General features: G+C 34.8%; 1 protein-coding gene across 2 annotated transcripts in view; it reads left to right on the top strand.

The window, feature by feature from the left end:
- PURG (purine rich element binding protein G) overlaps nt 1-14,155 on the top strand; it is a 31,436-nt gene extending 17,281 nt beyond the window's left edge. The window contains exon 3 of one of the 2 annotated variants that reach the window (XM_081129513.1): nt 13,269-14,155. In XM_081129513.1, the coding sequence (XP_080985639.1) occupies nt 13,269-13,373 (105 nt within the window). In that variant the 3' untranslated portion in view covers nt 13,374-14,155. Of the gene's footprint in view, nt 1-241; nt 5,253-13,268 lie in introns of those variants that run through there. The other variant, XM_081129514.1, reaches the window with a different exon arrangement.
- Nucleotides 14,156-18,459: the final 4,304 nt, after the last annotated feature.

Genomic DNA, 18,459 nt, shown 5'->3' with positions numbered 1-18,459 from the left:
ACAGATATTAATCTGATTATCTGCCACGTGTCAGGCAGTGTGTTGGTATATATGAGAAGTGTGTTTGAAACTATCTACTATAAACTGCTGTATGTTATTTTCCCTTTAACAATTTATCCTTTAAATATGATTAATTATCTACATTCTGTTATAGTGCTCAAAATATATTCATTGATGCAAATTTAGAGAACCACTGCGATACTATTTTAAACAGTAATTCAGTCTTCTCTTGATGTCCTAGAATGAAAATGATAATTCTGTTTCATCTCATGTGCCTACTCTGTTCAAGCTGCGATGACTTCCTGAGCTCTAGGTTGGAGATGATTGTGAAGCCCCACGCGGGCTCGTCATGAAAGACTGCTGTGCTTTCTGCGCGACCGTGGGGGAGTCAGTAGGGGAGAGGCTGAGGAAAGCAAGGAATAGCCTAGCCCTTCCCTAGGCTATTGTATTTGTCTCTATTTTCATTTATTTCACTCTCATCACACATAAAATATCTTCACAAACTCCTTTTCTGTCCATATGTCTGGTTTTACAGAACTCCATCAGTGTTATATCAACTATGAATATTTCACTAATGTCTAAGCCAAATGAAATAAGCCCGATTCTACTGTGACTATTAGTAAATCAGAAGTCATAATAATTTTCACTGTAGATACATTGCAATGAAGAGCCAATGAGGTATAAATTCAATTACTTACTAGTACAAAAGATTCATTTGCCCTGAAGGTTTTTCCATAACTGGCCATTAATTCTGAAGTATTTTCTAATTAAATTAAATGTAAAGAATATGGAATTTTAAGTTATAATAATTTGCATATAATTTCACATATTTTTCAAATTTTTTTTCACATATTGCATCTCATTTCATTCCAATGGAAATTCTGACTTAGGTTAGTTTAGCTCAATATCACTGACCTTACTTAAGTGGAGAAAGCAGGGCCAGGAAGGTTAAATGACTTACTAAGATCACTTAGTGACATAGTCAAATACCAAGGTTTATAAAGAGCCCACCACTCACTGAAGTCCTCGAAATAACACTATAGAAATTTTAAATAGTTAACTTCAAATCAGAATTTGGTACAATTAAACACATGCTTTTACAGCTAAATTAAATAGTTGTTTTTTAATGTATTCTACATATTTTCCTGTTTTTGTCACATCTTCAGGTTCAGTTCTGCACTCAATCAGCTATCGGGTTTAGCCCTGGCAGAAGACACATCAAGTCATTATATTGATATTCAATGTACACAAACCACTTGCCTAGATTCAGCATCTTTGCCTCAGATCATTGAGTCTTTGATCCCTCTCTATTATTTAGTCTTGCTGCCTGGGCTTTCCACCTTAGTGAACCTTCCAGAACTCGATCCTAATGACTAGAATACAGGTAGATTCCTTCCTGTCCTGTTGACACAAGTCTTGTCATGGCATCTGCATTGCACTGTAACCTCAAAAAAAAAAATGTTATTTTGAAAATTTAAGAGATAAAACTACAGTACTTCATTTGTAAGTAAGTTTAGTTAATAACCAAAATTTAACAAGATAATTTTTCTCTATACTCTTATAAGCAATAGATAAATGATCACATAATAAGTTGGAAACAGGCTTTCCCAAAAACTTGTTTGAAAGGGATGTTCTAAGTTTTTGTCAAATTAATTCAAGAACCCACATCTTTTTTCTTTTTTTTTAATATATCTTGATTGATTTCAGAGAGAGGGAGAGTGATAGAAACATCAGTGATGAGAGAGTCCTTATTGATCTGCTGCCGACTGGGGATCTAGCCCGCAGTCGGGCATGTGTCCTGCCCGGGAATCGAACTGCCATCTCCTGGATCCTAGGTTGATGCTCAACCCCTGAGCCATGCCTGGCCGGACAGGAACCCACATCTTTATATACATTATTATATGGTGATTATAATTGTTAACCATGAAGGTTCTAGAGCACCAAGTATTCTCATTCACACACACAATTTAACCATGCTCACTATATTATATTTATTTAAGATTCAATAGTATTCTATTTCAATAGGGTTAAAAACGTAGTTAAAGCTCTGTCGACCGGGAAATTCCATTAAATAAAATGACCTTGCTCCCGGCATTCCCGGTTAACAATGGGTTAGTAGCATCATGACTGAGGAATTAGCAGGCTGAATTCTAAATTTTGATATGCTGATTGAATTTTTCTGTCCCTATATTCCTATGGCCATAAAAGTTTCATATTGGCTCAATCTGCACAAATTGTCACATATTTATAAATGTAAAAAGATCAATTTGCCTAGGATTATCAAAAAGGAGCTTCATAGAAGTTCCAAGTTTGTTCTTTGCTATGACAGGAATGAAATGACAATAATTTTAATCCATTTCCTTCACCCTCTTAAGCAACAGCAGTAATTTCACCTGTATTTTTCGGTGCTGTGTCCCCTTCTCCCCCCAAAGTTACTGGGCAGTCTCAGTGGTCCTAGTCCAGAATGGTAAAGAACATAGACTTTAATGTCATCCAGTCCTGGGTTCAAGTCCAAATTCTGTCACTGTGAATTTTGGGGGCAAATTATATAACTTTATAGAGTTATTGTGAGAGTTTGTTCAGTCAGTATTCAGTTTATATTTATTAATGACTCACTATGTGCTGGGTGATCATCTAGGTCCAGAGGATGGATCATTAACAAACATAAGGTTCCTTGCTGTCACAGAACCCATAGTCAACCAGAATTCTCTGAAAGAAAATTCAATGTCATAAAGTACATGAAGCTGTTAGCAAAGATTCTGTCACACAATAAGCATTTATAAATATTAATAATACCCACCCAGAAAATGGGCCATTCCCTCGAAAGTGTATCAAAATTAATGCAAAATTGGAAGAGAGCCTCCTTTTACACAGGAATGCTCAGGTATAGCATAGCATGGGAGTTGGGTTATCAACTTTTGAAACTGTTTTCAGTCTAATATGAAAGCGCACAATTGTGTAAGCAGGTATTTCTTGGACTGAAAACAAAAAGCAGTAACGTTATTTTAAAAATTTAAAGTAGACTCCGTCTGCTCATCAAAAAAATGCCATTAAGAAAATGAACAAGCTACCCCACAGGCTGAAAAATATCACAGCATATTTTTATTGCTGGAGAAACTCAGAACTGCTTTGTTTCCTCTTTTAAAAGATGATAATTGGGCAGTTTGCCAGGTTTGGGGACCACTGGCCCAATAGAAGGAGTAACATTCACCTGTGTCCTCGTATTGGTGTAGGGATCCATAGTGACTTGACAACTTAAGATTTTCTTGTCTAAATCTGCCATCAACTTTGATTTTTTTGCCTGCAGGAGTCTTTGGAGTAATGTAACACCTTCATTTTATAACATAGGAAAAAAAGTCATGTGACTTGTTCAAAATAATTTAGTCATTGCAGAGCTTGAACCAGACCTTATTAAGTGGTCCTTCCACTCCCCAAAGTCTTTTACTTTGCTTCAAAATCAGACGGAGATGGTGAGATTCATTAGAAATGTTTTCTTCTCTCAGCTACAGGAGTTTTCTCACCTGTTTATTACAAAATTATGTTTGTGGTTCATTTTGCCTCTGAGAAATAGCTTGAGAGTTGGTTTCAGGCTAGTAAAGGAATAAAGGAACCATTATCATTTAGGCCCAGTCATTGTCATAAAGAGGCTCCTGTGGACCATCATTTTGACACTAAGCATTTCGTTTCATATAATCTTGAACTATATTTTTCTCTATCTTCTACCACTTGGTATTCTGTTTTCCTTCGGTACTTAATAAGCCTTTAAACCTTTCGCTATCGCAGATATGTTTTCATGAACCATCACACAGCTATCCATGCTATTAACTACCTACGTTTTTATTGTTCATTCTAGAGAAGCAAACGATGTCCTTTAATGTCATTGAGTTTTTAAAAGGAAAATTTTAAAGCTAAAAAGATAGGTTATCTTGTACCAATTTATTGTTGTTTTACGACTGTGTTTATATTTAAGTGATTTTTATGTCACAGTAGCAGTAGCAGCAATGACTTGTGGCTTAAGGATTTCAGAGCAATGTGTTTTTTGTTTGCTTTTTTCTTTTACTAAATAAGGATATCCCTGTGCTTTTCCTTCTCCATCATACTGAATTTATAATGTGCAGTAAGAAGTCAATATGTGAGGTAGGAAATGGCAATTTGAGGGAAATGAAAGCACTCATTCATTTATTCAACAAATAGTTACTGAGTTTCCTCTCATAGGCCAGGCTTTGTGCTAGGGAAATTGCTTACTTTTTTCTTTTTTTCCCTTCTAATCTCAAGTAAAGATGATGAATAGCAAAATTATATATTTTAAATGTTTTTGTATGTAATGTGGATTTATGACAGCATAAACTTTTGGTGGCTTTGATTAGAATTACAAAAACAAATAAATTGGAGAAACAATTATCTGACTTTTGATTACAGTTTTATTTTGCCCATGAATACTTGTCATTTCTTGTAGATAAATTCTATTTAGTATATTACTATTTTCTTCTCAGAACCAGTGGAATATTTTTACTTACTTATTTCTAGAATTGTCAGATAGTGTTACTAGGTTATTTCTGTAGGAAATTGGGAACTCATGAGATATTTTGACTCTGCATGTAACCTCTTTAAAGCTGATGAACACGTGGCCCCTAGATTTGAAACAGTGAGGTAATCATAAATTAGGCCCCAATCACTGGCATTCAAAATGATTTTAAAATGTGATACAACATATATATAGTTGATTATGCACCAAGTAGCGTAAGGTAAAATCTTGTTCCCTTCCCACCTAAATGTTCTAAGTTAATAAGCCTCCTTTCAATGCTACTTGCTCCACCAGTATCTACTCATCCTTGGAGAACCAAAAAAAGATTGAAGGCCATACTGTTATAATCACTTTTAAGTAGCATTTGAACCAAGTTTGTATTGATTTTATGGCTTTATAAACCAGTATTTTCACAATGACAAATCTGACTTGGAAAACCTTTTCTGTCCTAGGGTACTTTTTAAACATAAGATGTTTTAGATCCCTTCTTAGAACCGACACATTTACTATAGTCCATAAAAGAATTTGTCTTCTTTTTTCTTCAGTAACAAAATGCCTATTTTGGTTCAGTGCCCTGAGATAAATTCCACTTTCTCTGTGCACTGTTAATCATGGATTCCCTTCTAGGATATGTTGCTCTCTAGGGAACGGTGTGCAGAGAGAAGTTTTGAAATGCAAAAAAAAAAGAAAAATGCCATCCAACCTCTTATGCTTCAGCAAGGATATTGTGCTTGGCAGCAATACTTTTTAATACTTTTATTAAGATATAATTTACATAAAGTGAAATGCTCAGATTTTAATATACCATTCTGTCAGTTTTGATAAGTATCAACACAAGTACATTTTTCTCACCCCAGAATATTCCCATGACCCCTTCCCAGTCAACACTCCCAGTGTCCCCCCATCCTGACTTCCAAAAGCAATCACTGATCTGATTTCTGTTGCCATAGGTTAGTTTGTCTATTGTGGAATTTCATATAAATTAACATATATTTTTTATATTTTTTTTTCACTCAGCCTAATAGTTTTAAGATGATCCATGTTGTTCATTTTATCAATAGAAAGTTCCTTTTTATTGCTGATGATATTTCTTTAAAACTGGCAAGAAATAAGCAGATCTTCACTGAGTATATAAATTGACACATACTGCTATTAAAATCATGGCAGCAAACATGTAATAATGGAGGGAACAAAATAACCTCTAATATTAATATTAAATGATAGTACTCCTAACATTCAAGCAACTCGCCCACCTTTATTAATGTTATGCGCATTAAGAGGTACTGTTTGGGGAAACTCTAAATTATTCTAGTAAAAAAAGAGATACTGGGCAAGTGCACTTCAGCAGCTGCAATGGCCACAGAACTGTTATTGTTTCTTCACTTTTATTTCTGCTTTGACCTTTGGAAGTAAATGTGAAAAGTAATTTCAGGTGAGGAGATACTTTTAATGATATCTCTATTATCAAAACATGCTGGAAGGAATACTTTCATTGTTTATCAATATGATGATACCTCAGTAGGTTTTATCACTCTTAAAATCATATAACATAGACCTTATGAACTTGGCTTTATTATTAGACACTCACTGTGAGTCATAATTTGTATAAATGAAAAGAGAGAGATACAATGGAAGCAACATCCAGATTGTATTTTTGCTTTTCTGAAAGTTCTAATTGAATTTTGCAGTTTTAAGCCAAGATTCATTGAGATTCTGGGCAATAAATGTAAGCAAAGATTATACTATGACTAGTGGGCCATAGTAAATTGCATGCTAGTAATTCTAAAGGGTGAATTTCTATTTTCTGCTGTTGTCTTTTTCAGTAGAATTCTATTCTTACTAGAAAGGAGTTTGAATTTTGACACTTTCTTAACTTTATGGAAAGTTAGTGTGCCATTTCAATGTTTATACAACTATTTGGCAAGGGAAAGAATAATCGTATAGCACTACAGTGCTTATATCAGTCTTATGGGGAAAGGCACTCAAATGAAATAAGAAGTTCTGCCAGATTACTGAGAGAATATTATAAAGTTTCAGATTATCCCCATTCTCTGAATCCCTCTCATTCACTTATTTTCTTTTTCTTTTTTTTTTGCCTTTCTACCTACCACTAAAAACACATGCTTTCCTTCTTCCCTGTCATACTTATTTTCTCCAGGTTCCTAGATTATTTTACCATGTTCATATTTCATTCTGATAGCTCAAAAAATGCTGCGTTGAAACATCCCTTTAATGTGACCTGCTTTAATGTAGAATTTATCCCAAGTCTTACTTCTTACAAAAAGGCAGTTACATTTGAATTACCAAGAGAATCTCATTTCTCTAATTTAACCCGTAGGAGGACTTGCAGAGCTATCATTCTAAGCTTCAAGGATATATATTCTAAACTATAAAGATGATTAACTACTTTTGAGAAGTATGCAAGAATTCTCTAAGCAGTTTATCATCATTTTAGTTGTAGTAATTAATTTTAATTAACTGCCAATAATTTTTGTTGCCATGTGGAAAAATGAGACTATGGCCCTTGTTCCCATTTGAGTATGAGTAATGATATCAGTTTAGTGCTAGAAGGATATGAGCCTGATTTCCAGTGAGTACACGCTGCTTAAAGGGTTTTGAAAAGCCCTAGCTAACCAGAAATTAAAGCTGATAGTAAATCATCTTTTCTCCTATGTTTTTATGGTTGTGGCTAGTAAAAACTAGATTTTTGCTTTCTAGTTTTGGAATTAATAATGTTTTTGTTGCTTCTCAGTCAAAATGTTCTAGTTAATAGCTCTGTTTTTATTAACGTGTATAGCAATTTAAATTAGAGGATCCAAACTTAACATCATAACCATTTGTTTTTCCACTGATGTGTTTAAAACCAGAGCTCTAGTTTTTACAAAAAATAATGTTACCTTCCTCTCTTTGACATTGGGAGTGAGGTCTTGAACGTAAGGCCTGCTCTTGAAGACACGCGCTCATGTAAAGTAACAGGAACAGGAATAGGAGCAAACTCTGAGCTCCTAATTTTGCTGACAATATAAAGTATTACAATATCCACATTATATTGACATAATTTAAGTAGATGTATTCAGGATTTAAAAGGCTTTTCATGGTATTGTTGCAAAAGAAGTAATGGCAGTTTAAAGGCAACTTTTAATATTCATAAGTGTGAATGACTGTTCAAAAGTTTTAAAACATCACACTTTTTGAGTTTAACTATCCTTTTTTCCCCCCTTAAAAATAAAATAAACTTTGAGTACCCTACAGATTCCCATCTTATCAAAGGAGGAACCAGTTAGCACAGTATAGAATTTTACAGCTCGGAGAGACTTGACGTGATCTAGCTTAAGCTCAGCGTTCACCTGGTTCACTGAAACCACTGTCTTCACAAGAATCCTACCTTTTCTGCGCTAATCTCCAAGAAATTAAAGAACCACTAGTTTCCGATTCCTTTTGCTGTACATGTGTAACCGTCTTTCCATTCCCGTCTGATATTTTCCACGTTCGTGCTAAGGAAGCTGTGAGAATTATTTCTTTGATTCTTTATGCCTGAGTTAGCTTAAGGAAAGATCAGCTTATCCTCTGCAGAAGCACAACTTCTAATTTAAACACAGGGCAAAAGGAGAGGTGAGCAATCCAAAGTTTTAGAAGTGGTTGTAGCAACAGTCAGTGCTGTCATTGGTACTGTGGAGGACACCTACCGTCTGGGCCTTGCCTTCGTGATTGAGGAGTGAGTGCGACCCTATTGTGGATGAGCGAGCCCACCTACCCTGTTGCAGTGGAGGAGCTCGAGTGGGAAAGCACAGCCTTCCAGCGGGGGGAGGTGGTGGTGAGGGCCGGTAGGTTGAGGCTCTTTGTTCTGTTTCTCAACCCCATTTTCTCATTCATTAAATCACTAGATATTTCTTTTGCATACAGCATGAGCTAAACACTCTGCTAGGTCTGGATATACAGCAGAAAACAAGATCTAGTCTTTGGACCCAAGGAGCATGTGGTATAGACACTTAGCATAGGGCAATGCTAGATGACTGCCGACAGCACCGAGAAGATAACGTAAGATCTTTTAAAACCTGCATAGCTCCACCACTGCACAAGCAATTTATTAACTTTGCCTTCCTCATGGCAATACAATGCGAAATAGCTATTATAATTAATTGCAGGGCATTTTGGAAATGAAAAGTGCTGTAAAAGAGCTGAATAATAGAAAACAAGTTTATATTGTAGGAAGGAATGGCTTTCATAGGTATGTTCAGTATGTATGTCATCCACTATAGGGGTGCTACCAGGGAAAAGCTAAATTAGGTAAATACAATAGCATACCTTTTGCAAAGTCAAGAAAATATCTGTATATTAGCAAGAGAGATTGTGGAATCTTATATTAGTTGGGGTATTACATTAGCTGAATCAGGTTGGAATATCACATACACTGTGTAGCTTCCACATGTCTACAGCTTCTATTAAGAATCTGCATTTTAATGTTTATTTGAAGTATCTCGAACAATTTTTAAATGCTGTCACTCTCCAAGACTACTACTTACCAACAAGGGATTCTATTTTAATACTCAGAAACTATAAGATCTGTTAAATTATATAGAATGAACATCTAACCTTTCTGTGATTCACCTATCAGTATCCTGGGTTTGGGGGAGTTGTTATCAATGATTTATCATGCCTGATCCCTTCTGACTTGACTTATGTTTTTAAAGTTTGTTAATTCTCTCAGAGGACTAGGATACCAACTTCTATGCCATTCTACATCCTCTGAAGATGAAAGATTTACAGAATTGGGCACTTCTTTCATATAATCATTCTTTATACCCAAGATTGAGATTCTCAAACCATAGGCAAAGGAAGGGGGTTCTCTCTTGATGTCATTTAATGTTCCATGATGATGAACTGCTCCCAATTTTAACATTAGCACTTTTATGTTTTTACCAGCATTTTCACCCTAATTAAATGAGGTACTACCCCACAATGTTTAACCTGTGGCATAATAGAAGACAGATGTCCTGTCACTGAGAATCATGATCTTACATTCTGTCTTTCCTCTGAACAATATGACTGGGGGGGAGGGGTGACTCAGTTTATAATGAGACATGTCTCTAACTTCATCACATTCAAACAACAAAAATATTTAAAATTTAACCTTATATGCATGCCACTTATTTTAAAATATGTTAATATAATTATTACTTAGTAAAGAGATCTTAATTTTTATTGTCTTCCCCTGACTTAACAAATTCATTAATATGGACAACTTTCACACACTTTTTATCTGTTCTATATATTGGTGTGTTCGTCTCTAATATCCTTTTGTTCTTATTATATTATTTCTACACATTTCCATTTAGTGTTTCTATTTAGAATAGAGGTAGAAGCATAAAAATTAATAGCCCATGCATCAAACATTTTCAATGTGCTTAATAGGAATGAGCAATTAAGGCTAGAAACCTCAGAGTTTCATACTGTTCTCAAAACTCAGTTATTACATGTATTGTAGCTTCAGTGATTAGAGAGAATAAGTATAATATGTAATCAGACTAAAACAAGATAACTAAACCAATGTTGTTGTTTTTAAAGGGTATGTCTGTGCATTGCATGGCAGAGTGTTACTAAAACTTACCTAAATAAACTCTCATGATGTTTTTAGATTTTATGAGAATGCTTTGGCTAGACTTGGATTTGAATCTAATCATAGCCAAGGTTCTAACAGTTATTTTCTTAAAATACACTATACTCTATTTAGGAAGTTGAAATTCATCATCCTGGTTATATTTGTGCCAAGCTTGTGAAACTGTACCACTGTATACTATTATGAAAAAAGGTAAAACTTTATATGTACTTCTATTTTGAAAAGTAGCATTGTATACATTTTTTAAAATGGTAACTTGTGGCACTTTGGTAAAGGAATGTGCAATTATAAATGTTTATGCCATTTAAATTTTTTTTAATTCCCAGGAATTACCCTTACTAGGCTTTAAATTAAAAACCAAACCCAATTTTAAGACTAGTATTTTTTTCCTACTGGTAGTTCCTGTTTTTCTAATTATGTGGAATATTTCCCTTAAACCGTTCTTTGCACTGAGTTTTAGCTTTCCTCCTTCATCCTAACCTCAAAAACCTTTCATTTAAGGCACATTTTAAATTAATCCCATGGTAACTGGAAAAGCATTTTAGGTATCATGGCCATTTAATTGTGTGCCTCACTTCAGTAACTTTCTGACAAAAATAACTAAATTCTTGAAATATAATAAACATGTAATTAGTTTTTGTTGGTCATAACCAGTTGAATAAGTTGATGTCCATATAATTGTAATTTGTCTTAAAATCTGAAGCTGCCGAAACAACTAAGTACACGGTTGTGCTTAAATACCCTCATATCCTCCAGAGAGCTGATGAGAAGAGAGAGAGTTCTGTACGATTATGGCTATTATTCATACTTCTAAGAGGTTACCAGTATGTTACTGTGACACACTCATGGATGGTAGAAGCAAAGTGAAAACAAATATAAATGCTTTGACATTAGATGTTGGCATCAATACAGATTATACATAAGCTGCTGCAATAAAAAATATTTATTGTGCTTGTATTTTAGAAATTCATCTTAGGTTTTTTATGGCCTTTTTCATGTGAGGCTGCACAATCATTTTAAATGTAAAGACAACAGAATATAGAATGAATGAAATGATGGCCCTGTTGGCCACGAGCTTAAATATTCTGTTGAATTTTTGAGGGGTATTGGCTGCTATATATTATGACATAAGCTAGGTCGTTCAGAAGCAACACGTGAGCCTTATGTACAAATCACAGCATTTAGAAATTATACGTCTTTTCCTTTCCTCACAAAATGAATTCAGAATTTACAATTCAAATTTTATCTTTTTAAGCTCCTAATTATTAAAAATTACCTAATATGGATTAAAAGATTAAATGAAGTAAGTACTATAAAAGAATGCTAATTAATTACAAAATTATATTATCCAACTTATGATATTATAAAGCCTTAAAATATTTTAGTGAAAAATTAATTACCTGGAAATGAAGGCACTTTATTACCTTGAACTCATTATTTACCTGTATAGAATTTGTCTAAACTCCCTTAACATAGTCTTTATCCTTTTATAAATTTATCCTACTTGTGTGTTTTTCTAAAGCTTCTTATATAATGTAATAAGTCAAACTATTTTAACTTAACAGAAAATTGTATAACATAACCAATGAACAATACAGAAATAAAACTCAAGAGTAACAAAAGTGATGTGATAGTGGCAAAACCGTTAGTCTAAGTCTACAATCACTTGAGGTTACAATGTCAAATTTTAAGGTTTTTTCATTGAATGATGTTAGACAGCTTTTATTTTTTAAATCTTATTTTTAATTGGTACTATCTTGTATTGAAATGTTGGCCCAATATAAGGGTAATCAAAACTATTAAGCCAGCCTGTCACAACTCAATTTTGTTTTAGCTGAGGTTTTTGTAATGTAACCGTAGACCATTAAGAAAGCAGTTCTGCTTCTTCTGTGCTCAAGGCAGCCATGCCTGGTGAATCATCAAATTGGAATCGGCAATGTGGATGTGCCGCTGTATATAGCTATTTCTCTTCAGAGAATTACTAGTTGATTATACAATGGATTTGATTCAACAGAAAAGCAATAGACCATTGTTTTCAAAAGTTAAATTTTTTTCTCAAGTAAAACCGTACATCTTCCTGACATTTATAAGGATAGGCTAACTTTTCTCCAAGAATGTTTTTCAACAGAAGAATATTTCAAAGTGAACAAACTTTGCTTTCCTTTTTGTTCAGGAGCAGTTCCTTTAAGAAAAAAACATTTGTCTATTATTTTACTTCGCTTTGATTTTTTTCTCTGTGGTGACCATTCTCTCACTAGTTTAAAAACTGTTTTATTAAATGTAAATGCTTCTTCATAGACACAGTTATCATTGTGGAAAGGAGTCAAGTTCACTAGAGGTCAGTCTTCTCTTACCAAGGACAGACTAAAGATAAATTCCATGCCAGTTCTTTGGTTTGTTTCTTTGTTTCTTTTTAAAATAAAATATATTAACCCAAAGCTGTGTTAATGTCATGGCATGAACAATCTTAAATGTAGATCTACTGAGTATTTTGTGATGCTGAGTAACAGACTTTTCTCAACATTCTGTGATGCTAAATATTTTCCTTAGAAGGTTTTGTTTAATGTTAGATTGTTGTTCTGAAAGATGTTGGTCCTAGTGGGATTTTTTTTAAACTGGGAAAACAAATAAACGCATGTATTACAAATATAGAAATGGTGAATTGTAAACTTACCGTATAGTACTGACTATTTTCAAAAATGTTTTGCTGTTAAAATATACAACATAAAATTGCTGCTGGACTGTAATTGAGTACTTTTTCTTAAACAACCCTGTTATCACTATTCCAGAGTTAGAAGTTGGGCAGACACATGATTGATTCATGTGTCTGCATAGATGCTTCAAGGTATATTCTTCTCTTGGTGGCTACAAATATATTTTCCTTGACATCAACACATTGAGATCTGAATATACCTGTATCTATCTATTGTTATTGCACATTTCTTATACAGCAATCTTCTAATATGCCAAAATTGGCCTAGACCCAACTTAAAATTGAGGGTTTGTTACATGCTTTCTAACAGAAAGGTTTTCAATGATATTCATGATGGGTTTGTACTGTGAAAATAGTGACACTCCCTTTAAATTTTCACATATGCTAAATTTAAATTAATATTTTTTCTTTAGCTCACAAATTACCCTAAATCCAGAGCGAATATCAACCCTTTTCACTGTTGTCAAATCCAGCATAAGGAACAGCCCTATGACACTACAAAAACAGTTGAGGAATAAGGAATGTCTCTTATGTTACACTTCGGAATAAAGGCTTTGCGTGAAAGAAATGAACCGAAGCTCATCGAGGGTGCAAGGCTTCTGCTTGACATTCCTCCACGGAAGGGAAGACAAGTGTCAACGCCACTGGCATCCATTTCAAACTGATCTTATGGGGACTATCTTCCACCACACTGGAGTACTTCTTGACTCTATCAGGGCTTTTTGTTTGTTTTGTTTTTTTAATTTATCAAGTTTTTCAGTTTTCACAAAACTGTTTGTCAGCATTGAGGTAGAGAGACATAAATTTGAAAATACTTTCTAAAGAGATCATGTAACTATATAACTCTGAATTTAAAAATTGAGGAGGAGTGGTCATTTCAGTCCACTGCCTCGCACAAGAAACATGTTTCTAAATCTGTAACTGCTTTAGTGTTAACAGGGTACAAAGTGTTTTTTGTCCTGTATTGTACTTAAAAGGTTCTCATTGATTGGTGATTGTATCGTACTGTATGAAAACGAATCATAAATTGCCTTGTATTGTTTCTAATGGACCATACCACGTACTTCTTCTGTTTCCATGTTCCAAGTTTTTCAGTGATGCATGTTAACAGTTAGGTCCTAAAATTCTGTGGTGCTAATTCTTCCATATCCAATGGTGCTTTTGTGGATGCTAACTGCACACATGCTGAACAAAGCTTGAAGTTTAAAACTTTCTTCCCTTCCTGTTTATATGAAGTAAAATAACTTGAATATGTCTCAAAGTATCACTGACAATCTAATAAACTGGTTTATATGTGTGTACTATTACTTTGGAATCTTAATTATTTTTCAGAAAGTAGATTAGTCCTACTGGGCTCTCATATCAACCAAAAGTTGATCTTACCATGTGTTTATTTTGTTATTTCATTTGTGCCCCAAAATGTGTGCTATCTTTGGGAATTTAAATCCCATTGGCCTAGCTACTAAATTCAAGTTTAAATCAGATCTATAAAAACTAGACCTATCAGACCTGGAAAATTAAGCAAGTTGAGAAGACCAAAAATGTGCCATTAGAGTGCATTTGTTTATTTTAGTACTTTATTAATAATGTTTTATCATCTGGCTGAGCCATGAGCTAACATTTGCAAGTATGCTTTCAAACATTTATTGCAATTCAAATGGCAAAATGAAAAGGTTATTCGTGTATGCTGATATGTAAAGTAAATTCCCACTCCACCTATATGAAAATAAGGGCAAAAGTATAAAATCAGAACTTTCCAGGACAGACCGATTTCATATGCCAGAACGGCATGAGCCCATTTCATTTTAGCATCTGCACTGAGAAGCCCACGGCGCTGCGACAAGGGAAGCTGCTGTCCTCGTGGAGGCAGAGCGTCGTTTCTCCCGAGCCAGAGAGAAATTCAATAGGAAGGCAGTGTGCAAATTTTCACTCTGACCTTGGTATTTTGCCTAACCCATGAGTAACCTTCAATTTAAAAAGAAAAGATCAAATCTATTAAAGCTCCTCAAGCAACAATCATTGATCTCAAGCAGATGATCAAACCTATCCATCTAATCTAGTGGGCCCGGCAACTGGAATGTCATTCTCATTCCACCATCGTTCTTTGTTATATACAGAGCAGAAGGTACAGTAATTTTGCCTTAAGTAGTTACTGAATCATATCTAACTTCTAACACTAGACAATGAAGTTTAGAGAACAGAGCCAATATAAATACTGGGCTTGCACTTCCAGGACTGTCTTGAACAAATGCACTGTTTACTAAATCACAGCCTCAGGCCAGATATTTCTATTGTATATTTTTGCAAGTGTCTTTACAGCATTCCATTTTATGAAACTGGCAAATAACAAATGTGCTGCAAAATAATTCCAGGTTTTCTTTAATCAAAAAGAGAGAGAAATTAGGTCTAGGAATATTTTAGAGTATTTTCATTTTTGTGGTAATATTTTGGTGTTACTCAAAAGAAAAAACTAATTCTAATTTTATGAAAGGACGAGAGAATAAATGAGAATAAATAAATTGATTTAGGGAAAAAATGTACTTTTTTTAATCTACATGAAAAAAATCTTGAATTTTTATCCCCACACCAGATTTATGTATTATTGTTCATCATCATATTTGTCCCACCTAAAAAAAATATTTTCACAAATTTTTTTGATTTTTGTATGAAGTTCTTTTTAAAAATCATCAGCCTTAAATAAAATGATACACTTTGTAGGTTGGTTATTTAGGAAAAGTATGTAGTCTCTCCCTCTTTAAACGAAACCATTATTTAGACTTTTCTAAAGTTACAAAATTACATTTGTCTTTATAGTTTTATCAGTAATATTTTGATAAGTTGTATTTGTTTCTAAAATAATAATTTCCCTTGAAGATCTTAAACTCAAGGATTTCATCTATAAATCCTTGAATAAAAGCACTTTCAACAAAGACCCAGATGTTCTCTATTGCAGATCATTTTTTGAAATAAATTTCATGTACATTAAAAGTATAACCCTTACTCATCTCAGGAAACGAATTTTCCTCATCAGGAATTGCTTTGAGTTTGAAAATGGCCAATAATAATCTTAACTTTATTTTTTTTAAAAGAGCCAATCTATAATCTACATCATTTCAGAGTTGTCTTCATACATTCTTTTTAAAACTATTGAAGTAGGTGCCTACAGAGTTCATACTAAGATTGAAGTCACTTTTCTTAAATCCCTCCCCCCCTCCATCCTTGGGGCAGTGAAAAGTCTCCTTGAAAATAACTATAATATAATTCACACAAAAATAAATGAATGGTGCTAGTTCATATAACTGAATAAACCATAAAATGTGGTGATTACACATAATCTCCCAAATTAATCTCTTATATTCTGGGAGAGGTAGCTAAAGCTTACACTTTTTGCAAAGCATGTTTGCCTTCATAAAAGACTTAATGAAAGACTGACTCATGAAGATAAAAAGAACTTTGACTGAAAGGGCTGATCCTGGGTTTTGTGTATTTAGAAACTCAGTTTTGTTAGTTCATTCTGGGTAAATACACAAGAGATTCTTTTAAAACAAAGTCATAAAGAAAGCACTTAGAGCATCAGATGTCCAGTGGGGAAAATTAATTTACAACAAAAAATAAAGTGTTACTCCTACAGAGTAGGACTGAAAAGAAACTGTACATAAGAATTGGACTGTAAATTTTGCTTTATACTTTTAAAGTTGTTTAATGATAAGCATGTGTTATTTTTATAATTTTAAAAATGACTTTTTATAGGAAGGAAATAAATGCTAGATAGATTAGAATACCTATTTCAACTGATCAGTGCATTCTCCTTCTAGTAGGAAAATCTATTTATAAAATTGAATTAATGTCATAATGTTGCTTGACAAGTATAAAGTCATAAAGGGAAATAAGTAATATTAATGAAGAGCATCATGTTACGATGGGCTACATACTACAGACCTGCTAAGGAAACAAAAATAATCACATCAGCTCATCAGAGCAGTCACCCCAAGGGAGAGATGGAGACCACTGACAAATCCTTATGCTTTGAATCTTTTCTTCTAGATTCCATGTGACACTTGCAGTGTGAAAATGTTATTGCTTATATAATATAATTAAACTACATATTGTTTTATATTATAATAATTTCAGGCCCTTTAATGATATACCATTTATAATTACCATTCAGCATTCCGCATTATCTTATATAGTCATTATATATTATTGCATCATTATATCATATCATTATATCATTATTAGTAATACTTATTATTAATCATTAATCACAATTATCATTAATCATTACTGCCATTATGAATATCATTCATCATTAACAACAGTTCCAAATACAATACCCCTCTGACCATGACCCTTCTCAATAGAGATTTTGGAAACATCCCAATTCAGAAATAGCTACTAACGAAAGTTCAAGGCCCTCCTCCCTTGCCCTCAAGGCAGACCTTGCCAGTAGATCATGGCATTCTTTACAAAGGACCAGATACAGCTCTAGAATCTGTCTCAACTAAGCACTCCTGGTAGCCACCAGTTAACTAGACTTAGCATACAAGATCGATGTATTTGCCAACCTGCCTTAGATGCCCATGGGCACATACACAAACCATCTGTCTGGGTCCTTCAAGAAGCAGATGCCAAGATAGGATTAGGTGTGCAAGAGATTTATTAGAGGAAATGCCAGTGAGGAAAAATGGAGAAGGAGCTGGTGGAAGAGCCATCAGACAATGATGAAGGCATTTCTGCTCTGAAGAAAAAAGAAGAAGCTAGGGAGGGAGTAAGGAAGTTACTTCTTAAACTTCAGCACAGTTCTAAGAAAGTTCCAGCCAGGCCTGCGGACAGTCTTTTTTGACTCTGCAGAGACGGCCAGCACCTTACAGGTACAGGCCCGCTTAGTGTCACTGCCACACTCAGGCATGGGCTGGGAGCAGCCATGGGGAAGCACGACCTCAACGCAAACGTGGTGACAGATTTCAGAGCACAGTGGCTGGACTGTGAGTCAATGAAGGGAAATCTGGGAGATGCATTTTTATGGCCACCACAGGCTTCTGTTTGTACTGCACAGATCTACATCTCCTCCTAAGTTGGAGGAGCGCCTTCTCCATGGTTCCTACAGGCCTTTCTTCCTGAAGAAACAACTCAGGAAGGGGAAGTTAGTAGGAGAAAGCACGGTCCCTGGTGCTGCCTTTGGTCTCAGGGCCGCAGCTGGAACTCATCCTCTTGTCCCTCCACCATCATTCTAAATGGCACCTCACCCTCAGCCCTCCCCTTGGCAGGACCCACTGGCTTACCTGGTGGCATGACTCAAACCTGCAATCCTGAGTGCTCTGATCTCTGCCCTTCTCAGGATGAGGTTGCAGCCCAGCTCCACTGGCAGATGCAATGGGGCACAGAAGTACCGAGAGACTGCATGAGTGTCAGGTGGGTTCCACCCACATTTCTTCCTCCCTGCCCTCATTGTTTAAAGCAACACTATCTCCTCCTACTGATGAGGGTCAATGATCCCTGCTCATGCTGTGATTCCTCTCCCAACCTGCTGGTTCCTAGGCATGAGGAGTCCAGAGGGCCGAGGCAGTAACTGGCAAGAATGTGACCCCACTTGGGGACCAGAAC

The sequence above is a fragment of the Miniopterus schreibersii genome (genome assembly GCF_964146895.1).
Source record: "Miniopterus schreibersii genome assembly, chromosome: 2".
NCBI lineage: Eukaryota > Metazoa > Chordata > Mammalia > Chiroptera > Miniopteridae > Miniopterus > Miniopterus schreibersii.
This window is presented reverse-complemented; position numbering and strand designations above follow the sequence as displayed.